Consider the following 20,032-nt stretch of genomic DNA (forward strand, 5'->3'; position numbering starts at 1 on the left):
ATAATTTTAATTCAAAAGTATTTTAGCAAGTATATAAATAAAATCTTTTGAAGATCATTAGCACCCAGCCGGTGTAGTTCAGTAGTTGAGCATTGACCCAGGAACCAAGAGGTCACAGGTTTTATTCCCAGTCAGGGCACATGACTGGGTTGCAGGCTTGATCCTCAGTAGGGGGCATGCAGCCAATTGATAATGTTTCTCATCAATGTTTCTATATCCTTTTCCCTTCCTCTCTCTCTAAAAATCAATAGAAACATATGTTATTTTTAAAATTTTTTTATTGATTAAGGTATTACATATGTGTCCTTACCTCCCACCCATTGCCCCTCCCCCCCCCCCCAATAAAAATATATTTAAAAAATAATAATAGTCCTAGCCAATTTGGCTCAGTGGATAGAACATCAGTCTGCGGACCAAAGGGTCCTGTGTTCGATTCCGATCAAGGACATTGGTTGCAGGATCCTCCTCGGCCCGGTCAGGGCTCGTGCAGGAGGCAACCAATCTGTATTTCTCTCACATCGATGTTTCTATCTTTCCCTCTCTCTTCCACTCTCCCTAAAAATCAATGGAAAAATATCCTCAAATGAGGATTAACAAAAAAATAAAACCAATTATATATGTGTGTGTGTGTGTGTATATATATATATATAGTTGGCAAGGTCACTACTAGAATGAGGCACAGAGGCACCTGGGGTATAAAATTTTAAGGTCTAGTAGGTCTAGCTCTCCAAGAACCTAAGAGTGTGCCTCCTTAAATTGTGCACCCAGGTGTCTTCTTGCTCACCCAAGTCCCAATCCTGATCACTGAATTAATACAACATAAGAAATTTGTGAAAAATTGGCTTCAGAAAAAATATTTGCAGATATCAATTATTTTTCTATTAATTGGTTTTAATTTCTTTTTTAGGGTAGGATTAAAAACTCAGCCTGAATCAAAATGCCCTGAGCTGCTTGCCAATTACTGTGACATGTTGCTAAGAAAAACACCATTAAGCAAAAAACTAACTTCTGAAGAAATTGAAGCAAAACTTAAAGAAGTGGTACATAATTTTTTTTAATTTCAAAGTTTTTAATGACTGGACTTTTTGAATTTGTAGTTTACTTATAAGACTTTCTGTGATAGCATCAATTTTTAAAAAATGTATATTTATAAGAAACTAATATGAAATTTTATAGTGCAGGATCTTTACAGGGCAGTGTTTTTTCTTCCTGCAAACTTTTATTCTATAACTTCCAGAAAGGGAAATAACATTTAATTCTTCTCTTTATTGATTATTTTTAGGCAATTAAATTTTAGCACCTATTAAAGGTCAAAAAGTGGGGGGGGGGGAGAAGGGAATGGTGCTGATGGTGATAGAATGATTGTTGAGACGGAGTTTTTCACCTCTTTTTTTGTGTGTGTGAGTCCAAAATAGGTAACTAGGGATGAGCGAGTTAAATAAGCAATTTATTGTTTTCATTTTTTTTTTCTGGTTGTTAGTGTCATGTAATATAAGCCCAGGAAAATAAGAAGTAACAATAGACAAAAAGGCCTAAGGAGAAGATTAGTGTCAGAAACAAGTGAAGAAGATATGCAAAAGAGAAAATTGGGAAGAATTATTGCTTTTTATGTAAAGTTTTATTACATATATGTAAAATTTGAAAAATTGATGTTTGTAGGAATTAAAAGGTTATTTGGTTATTGTCTCAAATTTGCTAACTTGTGAGGTAATGTATCAGAGATGGGCAATTTAGTAGGCCCCTCTCTCTGTATATGCTTATATGAATTTCTGAATTTGACAATTGGGAGATATAGGAAGTTCTGAATGAGAGAGATGTATATATGAATTGACAGTAACCTTGTTTTCTGTACAGCTCTTGGTACTCAAATATGTACAAAACAAAGACGTTTTTATGAGATATCACAAAGCTCATTTGACACGACGTCTTATATTGGACATCTCTGCTGATAGTGAAATTGAAGAGAATATGGTCGAGTGGCTAAGAGTAAGTGAACTTTTAAAAAATATTTGGTTTTCTTAATATAACAGATGGTTCATATGTGGGGTTAAGTAACACATTTTTGTGATATCTTTAGTGTTGAAGAAATAGGGAATATTTTATAAGCATATAGCATCAATTAGATAATATAATGTGATATCTAATAATTTTATTTTTTAATAAAGAATTTTAGTGAAGCACCTTTAATCATTTGAACTGACCTTATTAAATAGGCCACAGAACAGATAATTTCATTTTTAAGGTGTTTTCCATACTAAATACTTCTATATATCAAAAAGAACCAATAGGTAAAAGATAATGGCTTATTTAGGGTAATCATTACTGATTGTGACTAAATTCCCCTATCAAAATATTTTGTCTGTTCCTCCCAGTTCATTTTAATGGAATTTGAGTTACATTAAAATGTGTTTTTCATTTATATATATGGCATTATATACTGTGTTATATTGATATATAACAATAAATTTATATATAATAATTATCTTTATTATACATAAATATTTTATGTCTTTCATTTATATATATATTTCAGATTGCAGATTTATAGGTAAACCTGCTTTGTAGTGTGAGATAATAAAAATTACTGTGCAAACTGAGACTATGCAAAGTGATCTTAATATTGTCAGTGGAAAAAATATTTTGTGACTGATTTAAGAAATTTTTGCCAATACATTAAAAGCTCTTACTGTCTAATATGTAGGAAAAATGAAAAATTAGCAAAATCAGTATTTAGTGCACTGTGATTTAAAATAAACTTTCAGTGTTTTATTTTTTTGTGAAAAAACTTCAGTTATGAGTAAATGTGCATTACTCATATTTAACACATAGTGGTAACTGAAAGTTGAACTGTGTTGTTGGTGTCCTGGAGTTATTTATTATATTGAGTAACTGAAATTCATGCGTATTGGAATTGTGCAAAGAAAGCCAGGATTGCCTGTACTATCTTATTTACTTTGTAAGAATTACATTTAGTAGGTATTAGACTATAAACATTGTAATAATGAGAGGAAGGATATTATTTAATACTTCTGTCTTTGATTTTCATAGGAAGTTGGTATGCCAGCAGACTATGTAAACAAACTTGCTAGAATGTTTCAGGACATAAAAGTATCTGAAGATTTGAACCAAGCTTTTAAGGAAATGCACAAAAATAATAAATTGGCTTTACCAGGTAGTATTTTATAATTTTGTATATGATACACATTTTTTAACTTTTTTTAACAAGGAATATCTTTGTTTTCCAATAAACATTGGCAGTAATAGATACAAAGATGTTGCAAAGATCACATTCCTTTAAGACATCTTGCAAAACAGAGTTTATATTTGCTAATCCTTATTTTAGAAACAATAGTACACTTTTAAAAATATATATATGTTTTTATTGCTCTCAGAGTGGAAGGGAGAGGGAAGGAGAGATAGAAACATCAATGATAAGAGAGAATCATCAGTTGGCTGCCTTCTGCACAGCCCCTACTGGGGATCAAGCCCACAACCCAAGCATGTGCCCTGACCAGGATTCAAACTGTGACCTCCTGGTTCGTGGGTGATTGGTCAATTACTGAGCCATCTGGGCGGGTCAACAAGAATACACTTTTAAAATCTTTAATCCTGTTTATTTTCACCAAAGCATACCCTGTATGTATGTACATGCTTATTTATTTTGAATTTTATCAATTGCCAAGATTTACTTTATATTTTTCTGATATTTTTGCCTCTAGCTGATTCAGTTAATATAAAAATTTTGAATGCTGGTGCTTGGTCAAGAAGCTCTGAGAAAGTCTTTGTCTCACTTCCTACTGAACTGGAGGATTTGATACCTGAAGTAGAAGAATTCTATAAAAAAAATCATAGTGGTAGAAAATTACATTGGCATCATCTCATGTCAAATGGAATTGTAAGTAGATGTGTTAGTTAAGATATTGGTTTGACTCAAAGTGGCAGGACTCCAAATAAGAGTTGCTTAAACATGATAGGTGTGCTTCTCACATATAAAAGTCTGAGCAGGAGTAATAGATCTCCTCCATGAACTTGTTAGGGACATAGGCTTCTAATTATATCCCTTCCTTAAGATACTGCCTTTGTCCGCAGAATTCAGTATGATCCTTACTACGTCTTTCAGCACAACAGAAAGATGAGGGTATATGTTCATTTAAGGGCAACTTCTAGAAGTTTCCCCCATCATTTCCACTTGTATCTCATAGGCCAGAACTCAGTCATATAGCTGCATTTTGTTCCATGGAAAGTTGGGAGATAAGCCTTTATTCTGGGCAGTCATTGAGGTCTGTTAAAAATCTTAATGCCATGTAAGAAAGGAAAGAATGGATATTGGAAGGCAGCTACCATTGTTTTCCATATATAATCTCACGTAAGAGATACTATAGTAGATAGATGGTAATCATTATGAAGAGAGTCTTAGTTTTAAATAAATGTATTATCTGTTATGTTATAGATAACATTTAAGAATGAAGTAGGTCAATATGATTTGGAGGTAACAACGTTTCAGCTGGCTGTGTTGTTTGCATGGAACCAAAGACCCAGAGAGAAAATCAGCTTTGAAAATCTAAAACTCGCAACTGAACTCCCTGATGCTGAGCTTAGAAGGACTTTATGGGTTTGTTTTTTATTTTTAAAATTTTATCCTGTCACATAGCAGAAAATGTGTTGATTGCTTGTAATAAATTTATGAATTCTAACAATTTTAAATGAATTTTAACCAAGAAAAATACATTTTAATGAGGCATTTATAGAAAAAAAGAAATTAAAAATAAACAAGTTACTATAATGGAGAAAGGTAGAAAAAGGAGAGAACGATTGAGTTGGTAGTTAAATAGTACCTGTGAGGAGTGTGACCAAAGATTTCATTATGAGAATGTGTTTAAAGATCTATGACCAAAAATCTAAGAATTAGACAACTTTGGTTTTTCTGTGGCCTTATAAAATGTACTCATTAGCCTCCTACTGAACTACATTTTATCCCTACTCCATAGACATCTTAAAAGTTCCAAAATAAATTATTACCTAGAGAGAAAGCTGGTATATAACTGGCAAGTGGTGTTTGGGTCATGAATGACCAGTCCCTCTAGTTTCTTGATGTATTTTAAAGGGAACATGTATTGCTTCCTCATAACCTACTCGTTTCTCCTCATTCTCTCTGTTCTCATTATACATTTACATTATATTCACGGAGGTACCAAATAAAAGGTGGAATTATATAATCTTTTCTCACCTCTATTGGGCATGGTGGAGAATTGATCGTAGTATTTAATACTGTTCATAGGTGCTAATTGTTTTCTCTCTATCCTTCATAGTCTTTAGTAGCTTTCCCAAAGCTCAAACGGCAAGTTTTATTGTACGAACCTCAAGTCAACTCACCCAAAGACTTTACCGAAGGTACCCTCTTCTCAGTGAACCAGGAATTCAGTTTAATGTAAGGTTTATGTTGGTTGATCTAAAACAAAAATACCTTGTTTGAATTTTGATATTTAAAACACACCTGTATACTCCATCATTCTAGAGCAGCGATTTTCAACCTTTTTCATCTCATGGCACATGTAAACTAATTACTAAAATTTTGCAGCATACCAAAAAATATATTTTTGCCAATCTGACACAAAAAAAGTATAGTTTTGATTTATTCACATCAGATGGCTATTGTTGTGTTGTTGTCATTTTTTACTTGGCAATCTACAGGAAAAGAGGTCAGTGCCCCTGACTAAATAGTCCGGTATAGTATTGTATGCTTTAAAAATTATTGTGGCACACTGGTTGAAAAAACTTCTGCTCTAGAATATGCCAGTGAGTTGTTTATTAAACATGAATGAACTAGAGATGTTTATTTCTTCTTTTAAAATTTAAATTCTTTATTGTTTAAAGTATTACATATGTCTCCTTTTTCCCCCACTGATCTTTCCCCAGCCACTCCCACCCCCCAGCACATGTTCTCACTCCCCCTACTGTCTCTGTCCATTGAGATGTTTATTTCTTTACATATTTTTCATGGATACATTTTTGTGTCTGACTTTATACTGTATTGCTTTTCAACTTTAAAGTAAATCGTCCTTTTGCATTTTAAAGCAGCTTTATGCACACAAAGCATTTTTTTTTTTTTTCCTTAAGATTCAGTTAGGCTCTGGCTGGGTAGTTCAGTTGGTTAGAGCACCGTCCCAATATGTCAATGTTGCAGGTTCGATCCCCAGTCAGGACACATACAAGAATCAACCAATAAATGCATGCATAAATAAGTGGAACAACAAATCTATCTCTCTCTCTCTCTCTCTCTCTCTCTCTCTCTCTCTCTCTCTCTCTCCCTCTCTCTCTCTCTCTCCTCTCTCTCTCTCCCCCTACCCCCCCTCCTTCTCTTTCTCTCCTTACCTCCTTCCCTACCTATCCCCTTTCCCTCTCTCTCCCTTCCTCTCTTCCTGAAATCAGTCAATAAATAAAAGTTTTTCAAAAGTTCCAGTTAGAAGATAATGTGGCCTGGCCGGCATGGCTCAGTAGTTGAGCATGGACCTATGAACCAGGAAGTCACAGTTCGATTCCTGGTCAGGGCACATGCCTGGATTGCGGACTTGATCCCCAGTAGGGGGCATGCAGGAGGCAGCCCATCAATGATTCTTTCTCATCATTGATGTTTCTATCTCTCTCTCCCTCTCCCTTCCTCTCTGAAATAAAAAATATATCTACACTAATAAAAGAGAAATATGCAAATTGACCGTACCTCCATGACACCCACCAGCTAATCAGGAGTGGGTATGCAAATTAACCCAACAAAGATGGCGAGTTAATTTGCATATGCAGGTGCGGAGCAACAACTGAAGACTGAAGAGGCTTGGCTTCTCCATTGCGGCCGGAGTGAAGGTGTGGGTCCCAGGTGCTGGAATAAAACCGGTGCCGGCAGCCAGGGGAAGGAAGGCCTATTGCATGAATCTTCGTGCAACAGGCCTCTAGTATACATATATATGCTGAATTATAACATATATATCTTCAAATATCTAATCGCATTCATGGCAATGTAAATTATATTAACTTTGTTATTACAGGGAGTGTTAACAGAGTCTTTATTGTGTTTGAGTGAAATCATAGGGTTTATTTTAGATAAAACTATGTATGTTGGTTATTTGTTACTTGTCCTTTAAACAATTCTAGATATTAATTTTTAAAATATTTCTAACTCTTTTCTCTCAGACCTTGTTGCTATATGATGTTTACAAGGCCTCTCACTGTAAAATAATTTGATTCAATGTTTCTTTATAGAAAAAATGCAAAAGTTCAGAAAAGGGGTAAAATCAACTTGATTGGACGCTTGCAGCTCACTACAGAAAGAATGAGAGAAGAAGAGAATGAAGGAATAGTTCAACTACGAATACTAAGAACCCAGGTTTGTAATATTAAGATAGAATGTCTAAAATTTTTTAAACTTTGGCCTTTTGATGTTGTTTAATTCTTCAAGCATTTTTTAAAATTTAAAAGCATGTAGGTATTCAACCTTTTTGTAAGAAAGACCTAATTTTCATTTTACTGGAATTTAAAAATTGTATTGGGATGTTGTCCGTCTGCCCTGGCCAGTGTTGCTCAGTAGTTAGAGCATTGGCCTGGGCACCAAAGGGTCTTGGATTCGATTCAAGGGCATGTGCCTAGGTTACGGGTTTGATCCCCAGTGTTTGCCTCTCTTTATCTTTCTCTTTCTTTCTTTTTCCCTCTCTCCCCCTCTTTCCCTCTCCTCCACTCTTTCTAAAAGCAATAGAAAAATATCCTCAGGTAAGGATTAACAAAAAGAAAAGGAGAAAAAGAGATGTCTGTATGGTAGATTCTGTAGGTTGTGCCAAACCTTGGTTTTAGGTTCTGTCTTCATTTGACCACACCTGATTAAATGTATCTCAGCAAGAAATTACAATTCTGGGATTGATATATTTACATTTTTATTTGACTTGTAATTCCATTGTAATATGAAATTAGGGAACATTTTTAAAAACATTTTAAAGCTAGGATTATGATACCTTCTGAACATAATAAAGAATACCTATTACAAGCTAATATGCAACCATTATAACTTTAGAAATAGATCTAGTAAAACCAACTATGCCACTTTTACAATTTTTACTTAGTATTATTTGAAACAACTGGCCAATGCAATGAGAAAAGGTTAAATTTTTTTTCTTTATTGATTGAGTTATTACATATGTGTCTTTATCCCCCATTGCCCCCCCCCCCCCCCACTCATGCCCTCACCTCTCTGGTGTCTGTGTCCACTGGTTAGGCTTATATGCATTCATACAAGTCCTTTGGTTGATCTCTCCCCCTTACCCCCACCCACCCCTACCTTCCCTCTGAGGTGTGATGAAGTTTAAATTTTTTGTTACTTAGAGATCATATAATATGATAAAGGAGTAAAGATGTATAAATAAAAATTGCATTTCTATTTATCAATAAACATTTTAAAACATGAGGTAAAGTAAAGAAGAAATCATAAAATTCATAGGCATTTCTTTAAAAAGTAGTGTTTAGTATCTTATATGAAGAGAGTGAACTTTTACTGAGATTGAAAAGAAAATGTGAATAAAGAGATCATGCTCTTTTTGTTACTAAAAATTTTTAGTGAAGTGTAATTTACCTATAATAGAATGTACCTCTCAAAGTATAGTTTTCATTGAGTTTTCATAAATGTACACTGAGTGGCCAGATTATTATGATCTCTGAACGCATAATAATCTGGCCACTGAGTGTGTGTGTGTGTATGTATATGTGTGTGTGTGTGTGTGTGTGTGTGTGTATGTGTGTATGTATTAGAGGCCCGGTGCATGAATTCGTGCATGGGTGGGGTCCGACCAGCCTGGCCAGGGGGGAGGGGACATGGCGGTTGGCCGGCCTACCTGCTGGTCGAACTCTTGGTCGAGGGGACAATTTGCATATTAGCCTTTTATTATATAGGATATACACTGAGTGGCCAGATTATTATGCGTTCAGAGATCATAATAATATGGCCACTCAGTGTATATACCTGTATGACCATCATCTCAATTAAAATACAGAACATTTTGACCAGTTGGTGTAACTCAGTTGGATGAGCATCATTCCATAAACCAGGAGGTCTCATTTCGATTCCCAGTTGGGGCACATGCCCAGGTTGTGGGCTCAATCCCAATGAGGGGTGTGTGGGAGGCAGCAGATCAATGTTTCTCAGTCACTGATGTTTCTGTCTTTGTCTCACTCTCCCTTCCTCTCTCTGAAATCAATAAAACATATATTTTTTAAATTTAATAAATCTTTATTGTTCAGATTATTACAGTTGTTTCTTTTTCCCCCCATAGCCCCCCTCCACCCAGTTCTCACCCCACCCTCTGCCCTTACCTCCCCCCCCCACTGTCCTCATCCATAGGTGTACGATTTTTGTCCAGTCTCTTCCCATACCCCCCACACAGACACCCCTTTCCCCCTGAGAATTATCGATCCACTCCCATTCTATACCCCTGATTCTATTATATTCACCAGTTTATTCTGTTCCTCAGATTTTTAATTCACTTGATTTTTAGATTCACTTGTTGATAGATATGTATTTGTTGTTCATAATTTTTATCTTTACCTTTTTCTTCTTCTTCCTCTTCTTAAAGAATACCTTTCAGCATTTCAGATAACACTGGTTTGGTGGTGATGAACTCCTTTAGCTTTTTCTTATCTGTGAAGCTCTTTATCTGACCTTCAATTCTGAATGATAACTTTGCTGGGTAGAGTAATCTTGGTTGTAGGTTTTTGCTATTCATCACTTTGAATATTTCTTGCCACTCCCGTCTGGCCTGCATAGTTCTGTTGAGAAATCAGCTGACAATCGTATGGGTGCTCCCTTGTAGGTAATTAACTGTTTTTCTCTTGCTGCTTTTAATATTCTCTCTTTGTCTTTTGCTCTTGGCATTTTAATTATGATGTGTCTTGGTGTGGTCCTCTTTGGATTCCTTTTGTTTGGGGTTCTGTGCGCTTCCTGGACTTGTAAGTCTGTTTCTTTCACCAGGTGGGGGAAGTTTTCAGTCATTATTTCTTCAAATAGGTTTTCAGTATCTTGCTCTCTCTCTTCTTCTGGCACCCCCATAATTCTGAGGTTGGTACGCTTGAAGTTATCCCAGAGGCTCCTTACACTATCTTCATATTTTTGGATTCTTTTTTCTTTTTGCTTTCCCGGTTGAGTGTTATTTGCTTCCTCATATTTCAAATCTTTGACTTGATTCTTTCATTCCTCTAGTCTGCTGTTGGGTCTCTGTATAATATTTTTTATTTCAGTCAGTGTATGTTTAATTTCTAGTTGGTTCTTTTTCATATCCTCGAGGGTCTCGCTAAATTTATCGGCCTTTTCTAGGAAATTCTTGAAAAACCTTATAACTGTGGTTTTGAACTCTATATCCAGTCGTTTGCTTTCCTCCTTTTCTTTCGTTTGTGATCTGTTTCTTTGGCTCCGTATTTTCGCTGCTTCCCTGAGTTGGTAGGTTGGCTTTGTGTGCTAGGTGTCCTATATGGCCCAATGGGTCGGCCTCCCAGTTGCCTGAGGTGGACACTCTTGGTGCACCCCTTTGTGGTCTGTGTGTACAGCCTTGTTGTAGTTAAGTCTTGATTGTTGTTGGTGTCACTGGGAGGAATTGACCTCCATGCCAATTGGCTGTGAGGACCCGCTGTGTCTATAATGGAAGAACTGCTGTGCTGGAGACACACTTATGGGGCAGGACTTGTTTCAGTGGGGCTTTGGTGCTCACTGAGTCTGCCTCTTGACTGTGTCACTTATGGATGTGAGTAGTTGAAATCTGGTGTCATCTCACACTGACCACTAGATACACTAGCTTCTGGATCTCCAATGGGGTGCAGGTCAGCTATTGTCTGAGGCCACCCAGCAGGAGCTACAGCAAGAACTACAGTTTTCTCCTCTTTGCTTGGGGTTTGGAGGTTTTGGAGCTGTCTGACCAGAGCTGCAGTTTGTTAGGTTAAGCTGCGATAGGGCATGCCATTTATATGCAAAAGCCACTTCGTGGAGCTTGGGTGGAATTGTAGATTGTGTGGGGTGGGGTCTTAGGGAGTCACAAGGCTAGGGCGTGGCAAACAGCGATGGCTGCCAGTCAGCCGTCTCTGCGTTTCTGCGTTTCCAAGTCCCGTGTCCCGTGCCCCAGCGCAGTAAACAGTGATTGCTGGGCACACCTCTGCAAGAAAGTCATCCTCACTTTCCGACCCGATGGCAGACAGTCCAGCTTCTCCCCATAGGAGTTTGGGTCCCCGGCGTCTCCCCAGAAACTGGAGTTCAGAGTAATCGGGAGCTTGTCTCCCTTCGGGTTGAAAAGAGCAGCATAGCCAGTTGCCCGTCGCCAGCCCAATTCGCATGCCTCCGTACCTCAGCTTTTCAGCGCTTGTCCACGTCTCAATGCTCTTTTTCCTTCTAGTTGTAGAACTTCCACTCAGCCAGCTTTCCTGTGGTTCTAGGTGATAGACGTTTTGTCTTTTAGTTGTAGTTTTGAAATTGTTGTGCAAGGCAGCAGTTTAGGTGTTTACCTATGCCGCCATCTTGGTTTCTCTCCAATAAAACATATTTTTAAAAACAACAAGAACAAAAAGAAAACCCAAACCATTTCTATCACTCCAGTGATTTCACCATATCTCCCATCTAGCCAGTGTCCCCCCTTCACTTGATTCCTATCACCATTGCTTAGTTTTGCTTGTTTTAGTTCTTCATAAAAATTGAATCCAACGGTATATGTACTCTTTGTCTCTGGCTGCCTTTGCTCAACATAAAATACCATGTTCCTTAATGATAAGGCTGAATAACTTAATGAGTCAGTTTTTCTCATATTAGTATCAAGTTTACCAAATATCATACAAAAATTCAACTAAGAATATTTTTGGAATTTTATATATTGACTAGAGGCCCAGTGCATAAAATTCATGCACTGTGGGGGGGGGGGGTGTCCCTCAGCCCAGCCTGTGCCCTCTTGCAGTCTGGGAGCCCTCGGGGGACATCCTCCATTTCTTTCGTTTGTGATCTGTTTGGGTGCACTCATGGCTGGTGAGTGCACCCGCCACTGCCACTGCACTCACCAGCCATGAGCCTGGCTTCTGGCTGAGCGGTGCTCCCCCTGTGGGAGCACACTGACCACCAGGGGGAAGCTCCTGCATTGAGCATCTGCCCCCTGGTGGTCAGTACATGTCATAGCGACTGGTCGTTCTATCGTTTGGTCGCTTTGCATATTAGCCTTTTATTATATAGGATTCTCAGTTTTATTAGAATAATGTGTTTGAAACCTTAAAAAAATAATAGGGTGATGATGGTTGAGCTTGTCTTGCCAAATATTAAAACTTACTAAAATATCTATAAAATGCCCTAGCCAGTTTTGTTCAGCGATTAGAGCATTGGCACTTGGACTGACGGGTCCTAGGTTTGATTTTGGTCAAAAGCATGTACCTCGATTGCAGGCTTGATCTCTGCCCCCGTCGAGGTGCATGCAGCAAGCAACCAATCTCGATGTTTCTCTGTCTCTCCCGCTCCCTTCCACTCTCTCTAAAAATCAATGGAGCCCTCGCTTGTTTGGCTCAGTGGATAGAGCATCAGCCTACAAAATTAAGGGATCCCGGGTTCGATTCTTGTCCAGGGCACATGCCCGGATTGCAGGGCGCATGCAGGAAGCAGCTGATCAATGATTCTCTCTCATCATTGATGTTTCTATCTCTCTCCCTCTCACTTATTCTCTGAAATCAATAAAATATATATATATTTTTTTAAATCAATGGAAAAATATATCTGCAGGTGAGGGTTAACAAAAAAATATCTACAAAAATATGACAAGCAGATTAATTGAAGAAAATAACTCAGAAATAAATATCCTGTATAAGTACAGACAAACTTTACAATAAAGGAAATAATTTCCATGGCCAATGAAAAGGGAATGGATTACTCAAGAAAAAGTTTTGGGAAATTTTACTTTTTGGAGAAAAAGTATGATACATTTCTAGTTTATGGTGACACCAGAATAGATAAATTTCAGATGGATTAGAATTGAGATGTATAATGGGATGGCAAATATAATCTTATTATTAGATGTGCAGAGAAAATGGAGGTTTTGGGGGGTAATGGGGAAATAAGGACACATATGTAACACCTTAATCAATAAAGAATTTTTTTAAATGGAGGGTTTGTTTTTGTTTTTTGGGGGTTTTTTGTTTGTTTGTTTGTTTGTTTTTGTCTTAAACTGATCCAGAGTTGTACCCAGTCTAGTAACCTAAGCTGTTCCTTGCTGAGACTTTCCTATTTCTCCCTGGTCCAATTCCACCCATTTGCATTATTTGCTATTTTCACAAATGGCATCTGGATGTATTGAGGGTGAAAGGAATTCATTTGACTTTGTAGTGACAGTGAAGGGGTTGTCACATTTATAAGTTGTGAGAGTGTCCTGGGTTCTTGCTCATGGCAGCTATGGAGTGCTTTATCTGTCAGATGGGAATTTGCCATCTACTGTTGATGTCTGTAGCAGAGGAACTAGGATTTGTTCTTTTTGCAGTTGGTAAGGACCACATAGCCACTTCCCTGCGCTCACTGCCATCCTCTGCTCTTACTGAGCTCTTGAGCTCTCTAAGACTATGCCACATCTTCAGTGTGGCCCGTAGCCTACATGGCACATTGTCATATCATCCGCTGCTGCAGGATCACTCTCTCCTGCCCTGTGGCAGGTTCATTAACTCTAAACTCTGTGTCATGTGGGAATGGAGAAGGGTTCAGGAGTGCAGATTATTCCCATCAAATCATACCGTTCTTCTAGTGACCACCAGCATATTAAATGGGGACCAGCCACTGGCTAGTGTGGCTCAGGCGGTTGGGTGTTGTCCCATGCACTTAAAGGTTGCCCATTCGATTCCTGGTCAGGGCACACCAGGTTTTAGGCTCAATCCCCCGGAGGGGTGTGCTGGAGGTAGCCAATCGATGTTTGCTCTCACATCAGTGTTTCTTTGTCCTGCTCCCTTCCCCTCTCTCGAAAAATAAATTTTTTAAGTATTTTTAAAAATATATTTTTATTGATTTCAGTTTTCATCTTAACTTCTTTATCACACCACCATCTTACCACTACCAAATCTAGAAGGGAGAAATTGGGACATTTACAGTTGTTCTCCTCTTCCTCCCTGGTTTCTGTAGTCCTCAAATGCTTAAAGGGACAGACTTTCCCTCTTTCTTCTTTCTGTGTAGACCCTTGACATAAACCCCTGGTCAGGAGCCTGGCCTCTGGATATATTGAGAATGTGAAGAATTCACTTGATCTCTAAGTAACAGTGTAGGAATTAAACCATCAAGGAAAATATTGAATAAATTGACATAGATAAAAATGCTTACTCCTGAAGAAATCGAAAAAGATTTAGTTGAATCGGTACAAATTGAAGATAATATTTATAACAAATATGATTTATTAATCTGATAAATATGTAAATCATAGTAATTATTGATGTCTTAAAACAGACACCAACTAGCCTCTCTTACTACATAAAGAAATAACTGAATGCAAGGGAAGAAGTATGTGTAAGGGTTTTGTTGTATCTTAATTGACTTTTAAAAATATATTTTTATGGATTTCAGAGAGGAAGGGAAAGGGAGAGATAAAATCATCAATGATGAGAAAGAATCATTGATCAGCTGCCTCCTCACACCCCACACTTGGGATCAAGCTCACAACCCAGGCATGTACCCTGATCAGGATATTGAACCGTGACCTCCTGGTTCATGGGTCGACATTCAACCACTGAGCCACGCCAGACGGGCTCTTAATTGATTTTTAACACAATACTGGATTGTATACATATTGTGCTCACAGGTAATATAAATTTTTAAAATGTTCATAGTGTGGAAAAAGGAATGAAAGGAATTGGCCAGAACATTAAGTCTGGTTTTCTTTCAGCCGAGAGATTATAGATAATTTTGCTTTTCCCTGTTTTTCAAAATGTCTGTAATTGGATTATCTTTTACAGTGAGCATAAAAAACATATTTATATTTGTTAAGAAAAGGATACTAGCCCTGACCAGTTTGGCTCAGTGGATAGAGTGCTGGCCTGTGAACTGAAGGGTCCCAGGTTCGATTCCGGTCAAGGGCATGTACATTGGTTGCGGGCACATCCCCAGTGGTAGGTGTGCAGGAGGCAGCTGATCGATGTTTCTCTCTCATCGATGTTCCTAACTCTCTATCCCTCTCCCTTCCTCTCTGTAAAAAATCAATAAAATATATTTAAAAAAAAAAAAAAGAAAAGGATACTGGTCTCAATGTTAATCTCCTAGTGTAGTAATTTTTCAACCTTTTTTTATCTCATCACACACACAAACTAATTAGTAAATATCTGCAACACACCAAAAAGTTTATTTTATACCGATCTGACAAAAAAAATAGGTATAATTTTGACTGACTTACAAAAAAATAGTAATAATAATAATTACCTACCCTTTTTGTTCCAAAGTGACTTTTAAGAAAAATAAGTGCTTATACTTGTACATAAGGATTTCTAGACACAACCTTATTATGCGACGTGACAAATAGGATGCAACTCTATTATGTGACTTATTTAATTATGTTTTAAAACAGGGCATACACACCACATGGCTGTTGTTAATTTGACAGTCTAAGAGAAAAGAGGTCGGTGCCCCTGGCTAAATAGTCAGGTATTGCATGTTTTAAAAATTCTTGCGGCATACTGTGGCACACTGGTTGAAAATCGCTGTCTTAGTGATTATTTATCATTTGGATAGATGTTGGATAGAGGATAATATACATAAGTCATTTTTTGTTTACCTTTACTTAAAATAATCTAATTATTCTCTTTCATTTTTATTTTTTGTTTTAGGAGGCTATCATACAAATAATGAAGATGAGAAAGAAAATTAGTAATGCTCAGCTGCAGACTGAATTAGTAGAAATTTTGAAAAACATGTTCTTGCCACAAAAGAAAATGATAAAAGAGCAAATAGAATGGCTAATAGAGCACAAATACATCAGAAGAGATGAATCTGATATCAACACTTTCATTTATATGGCATAATTTTGAACATCATGGACAATATTAAGAACTCAAATTTTGGAGTGCTTGGGCAGAAAGTTGCAACAGTTTGTGCTGAAGGTTTATTTGGACTTTGATTACATAAATATTAAAATCTCTGCCTTACCTAACAAAACAACTATATTTTGCCAACCACATTAGTTAGCATGATGGCATTCCCTTCATGTCACACACTCTTAACAGCATGCTCTTTTGTGGGAGACACTTGCATTCATGAAGAGCCCTTTATGAACTTTTAAAGGAAATTTGACTTATACCCACCAGAAGAAATACAGTTGGGAAGGGTGAGGGTGGGATTCTTACTGCTTTTTTTTCCTCCTTTTTCCTCTCTTTCAAAAATGTACTTGCACAAGGAAGGATCTTCAGATATTTGTGCACTGAAAAATGCTGTTATGTGTTGTTTTTAAAATGCAATTAAAACTAGAAATAGCACTCTTGGTTTCTTTTGATCAAAAGAGTGAGCTGGTCTATACAACATTGGGAGAGGGCAGATGTAGGTGAGGCGATAAGTATTTAATAAGTATCACATTATTTGTTCAAACACTGCTCCAGTATAATAACTGGATTTTAATGGTGACCTAAAAATGGTATTAAATTTTTCCAACTTACAAATGTTGGCTTTCTTTAATCAAGAGACTGCCGTTTTAGTTGTTTGTTTTTTAATGATAAGGAGTATTTTTTATTTTATATGGCTGGAGAGCTTGTTTTGGAAAAGTGAAGCTTATATTAATTGCTTCTTCAATTGTTTGAAACATGTATGGAGGTAGGGAGGTCATTTTGATTACAGAGTCAAAATAGCAAAGTTAAGTGTGTTTACTAATACACTTAATATATATACTATATATACCTAATATTTGTTATGCCATATCCAAATTCATTAAAAACAAAGCAGAAATTTCCTGCTATCATATAATGCAGTTATATAACTGATCCCTTTATCTGAAGCATGGAAATATTTTGGTATTTTAGTCTCTTGATTAGGGATTTGTACCCTCAGGTTTCCTGATAGGAAGGCATTCTGCTTTAAACAAGTAATAAGTACCAGTTACCTACAAGGAAGAGAGAAATCACAACATAGGAAAGACCTGAAAAGCATAAGTAAAAGTGTTGCAATCTTAATATGAACAGTAAACTTGCCAAATATATGTACATATATATTTATATATTTGAAAAATAAACATTTTTTAAATGTTCAGAAGGCAACTCTTACCTTGTTCCTCTTAGTCAATCCAAAGTAGCAACTTGCTAGTTGCTGGTAACCGAATATCCAGAGGAGTGAAGATTCCGTACTTAAGGACATGAGCAACTTAAAAAGAGAAAAACTCCCCATTGGGAAAGTATGGTTCAACGTGGATTTTTATTCATTATGATACACGTTTCAGATTTTCTTGCAAATTATTTTACTTTTTGTTTGATATTGAGTAAAAATTTTTAACATATGATTTGAAGCCAGTCGGCTATGGTGTGCTGGAGCATTGAAGGCCTACAGCATTATCGCAGAGTGATTTCAGGAGCAATTCATGGAATCTGCCCCAACCCCAAGAGGCTTTGCAAGCTGCCTGATGAAGGAAAGCTGATTTAAAACATTTAAGGTTTTGCTGATTATAGTCAAATGCCTGTTCTGAAACTCATAGGAAATTGGAATTTTGTTTCTAATTTTAAATCTTACACATGAGTTCTAAGATAGCATATGTCAATTATTAGACCAAGTCTATTGTGAAGAGTTAATTTAGTGCTCATCATTTTCTCTAATTAAATGACTGCTAACAATGGACAAATTCTTTAAGAATTGTAATAATTGTGGTCCTAATGTTTAGCAAATAGTTTGCTCTTGGCATATTTGCTTATCCAATACAAGAATGCCAAAGGAAGGAAATAGTACAGGCCATTTTTCAAAGTTGAAGATTTATTGTTTTAAATTATAATTGTTCTCAGAACTTTTTTGTAATTTCTAATCATTTTGGTGATTTAAGAGTGAGAGCCATGATGTTTTGATTTAATAAAGGCAAATTTAATGCAAAAGTGGGTAACTCATAGCAAACTTTTCTATTAAATTTTATAAATTTTTAATAGCTAATTATGTCCTAACTGTATTTTGGGGAATAGAACAGCAGTAAATACTGTACACTCACAGCTTTCATCATTTTTTTTGTTACGTACACAAAAATTCAACTACTCTTTGGTGTTTATGAAAACCATTCAGTTGACAAGGTGCCTATACCATTACTGAATTTTCTTTAAATATGTTTCGACAATAGATTTGCTAATTTAAATAAAAAATAATCTGAAGAAAAAGAACCATTTACCAGCAATTTGCTAAATACTTAATCACAGTTGTATCTTTATCAGGTCCCTTTTCTATAATGTGCACTTAAAGTTAGTGCTGTCTGAGCAGGAATGAAACCTGACATAGTTAAGGGGAAAAATATATACCTTTTTTTTTTTTTTTCATGACTAGTATGGCAATAGGACTCTTCACAGGTTAATTTAAGCTTCACACATTCATCTAACTTAGAGATGGAGCCATCTCGGAAATGTTAACCTTTGTTACCATCCCATTGCCAGAGTAAATAGACGTGAAAAAAACTTACAAAGTAAAATATAGAACAATTTTAATACTTACAATGAGGTAAATATTAAACCATTACTGTTTCAATGATTTAATGAAGATCTGAAAAAACATCTGAAGTCTTCCAATTTTTACATTTATTGGAGGGGTCTCTGCATTCTGTCAACCTATTTAAGTCTCTTACTTTGTGCATAAGTGTTGAAATTTCCAAAAATGAAATGTTAGCTTTTTATTTTTACTTCCTATTAAACTTAATGCAAAATATGACCGTAGTTTAAAAGTATTATGCATTATTTGCAGTAGGATTTCATTAGCCCTGCTCAAAGGGCAAATTTTAAAAATTCAATTTGGGTGAAAGATTTGCTAGTTTTCCAGAAAGATTTGCTATCATAAACTCAAGCTGGTTTTTCTATTTTCATGTAAATGACTGGAATGCTATCTTACAAACTCTTCCAAGGTCATGTTTGTGAAATAAACATTACATGAAAGCTTTCCTGTCATCTACACTATATGTGTCGCCTGGAGTGTTGAACAAATTTGAGTTCCTAAGTTGTAATCTATCCGTATATGGTATGTACGATTTTGAATGTGTGCCACTACATACTGAGGTGATAACGCTGTACAATTTTAAATAGTAGCAGTTTCTGTATGCAGTAGGCTGAAATATTTTGATGAACTGCTTAATTTTTGGATTTTATTTTTTAAGTTGTATAATTTATTTTCTTGCAAAATAAAAATGTAATATAAAAGCTTTCACCTACCCAGAAAATGTTGATGTTCTACTGTAAAATAGTTTCTGAGTTTAATTAAAAATTTTATAATAGGTATATTTATGTATTTCATGGAGAAATAGTAAATCTCAGCCAGCCTTAGGAATCAGAAGTATGAAGAGTAACCCACTTATTTTTTTTTTTTTTAGATTTCAAATTCTAGTTCAGAATGAAAGCTATCAGGAATGTAGCTTTTCCATTGATGCTAGCATATGGCCCTCATGCCTCAAAAATTCTGAACCTGAAAGTGATTAATGCATTAATTCATAAGTTAATAGGCCTTGTCATAACATTTAAATTTCATATCAGATCAAATTTTAAAATATAAAATAATATATATGAAAATTTGTAAATATTTAAGTTTTGAAGCTATAGTTTAGTAATAAGGTTATGAAAATGGACCATGTCTTTGTCATTGGCTGCTATAACAACGTATAAAAACTGGGTGGCTTGTAAGCAACAAATTTATTTCCCACAGTTCTGCAGGCTGGAAGTCCAAGATCAGGGGAGCCATCATGTTTGATTCTGGTGAACAGCCTCTTCCAGGTCACAGACTGCTGACTTCTCGATGTACCCTCACATCCTCACATGGCAGAAAGAGGGCTTTATAAGGGCACTAATCCCACCCATGAGGACTCCACCC

General features: G+C 36.3%; 1 protein-coding gene across 2 annotated transcripts in view; it reads left to right on the plus strand.

Moving 5' to 3' along the window:
* Positions 1 to 19,372, plus strand: part of CUL5 (cullin 5) — a 108,617-nt gene extending 89,245 nt beyond the window's left edge. For both annotated transcript variants that reach the window (XM_008156075.3, XM_054725874.1), the window contains 8 exons: positions 908 to 1,040; positions 1,855 to 1,986; positions 3,049 to 3,172; positions 3,720 to 3,895; positions 4,451 to 4,612; positions 5,310 to 5,428; positions 7,255 to 7,378; positions 15,838 to 19,372. In XM_008156075.3, coding sequence (XP_008154297.2) covers positions 908 to 1,040; positions 1,855 to 1,986; positions 3,049 to 3,172; positions 3,720 to 3,895; positions 4,451 to 4,612; positions 5,310 to 5,428; positions 7,255 to 7,378; positions 15,838 to 16,032 — 1,165 coding nt within the window. In that variant the 3' untranslated portion in view covers positions 16,033 to 19,372. The remainder of the gene's footprint in view (positions 1 to 907; positions 1,041 to 1,854; positions 1,987 to 3,048; positions 3,173 to 3,719; positions 3,896 to 4,450; positions 4,613 to 5,309; positions 5,429 to 7,254; positions 7,379 to 15,837) is intronic.
* Positions 19,373 to 20,032: the final 660 nt, after the last annotated feature.

Source organism: Eptesicus fuscus, chromosome 13 (genome assembly GCF_027574615.1).
Source record: "Eptesicus fuscus isolate TK198812 chromosome 13, DD_ASM_mEF_20220401, whole genome shotgun sequence".
NCBI classification, from domain to species: Eukaryota; Metazoa; Chordata; class Mammalia; order Chiroptera; family Vespertilionidae; genus Eptesicus; species Eptesicus fuscus.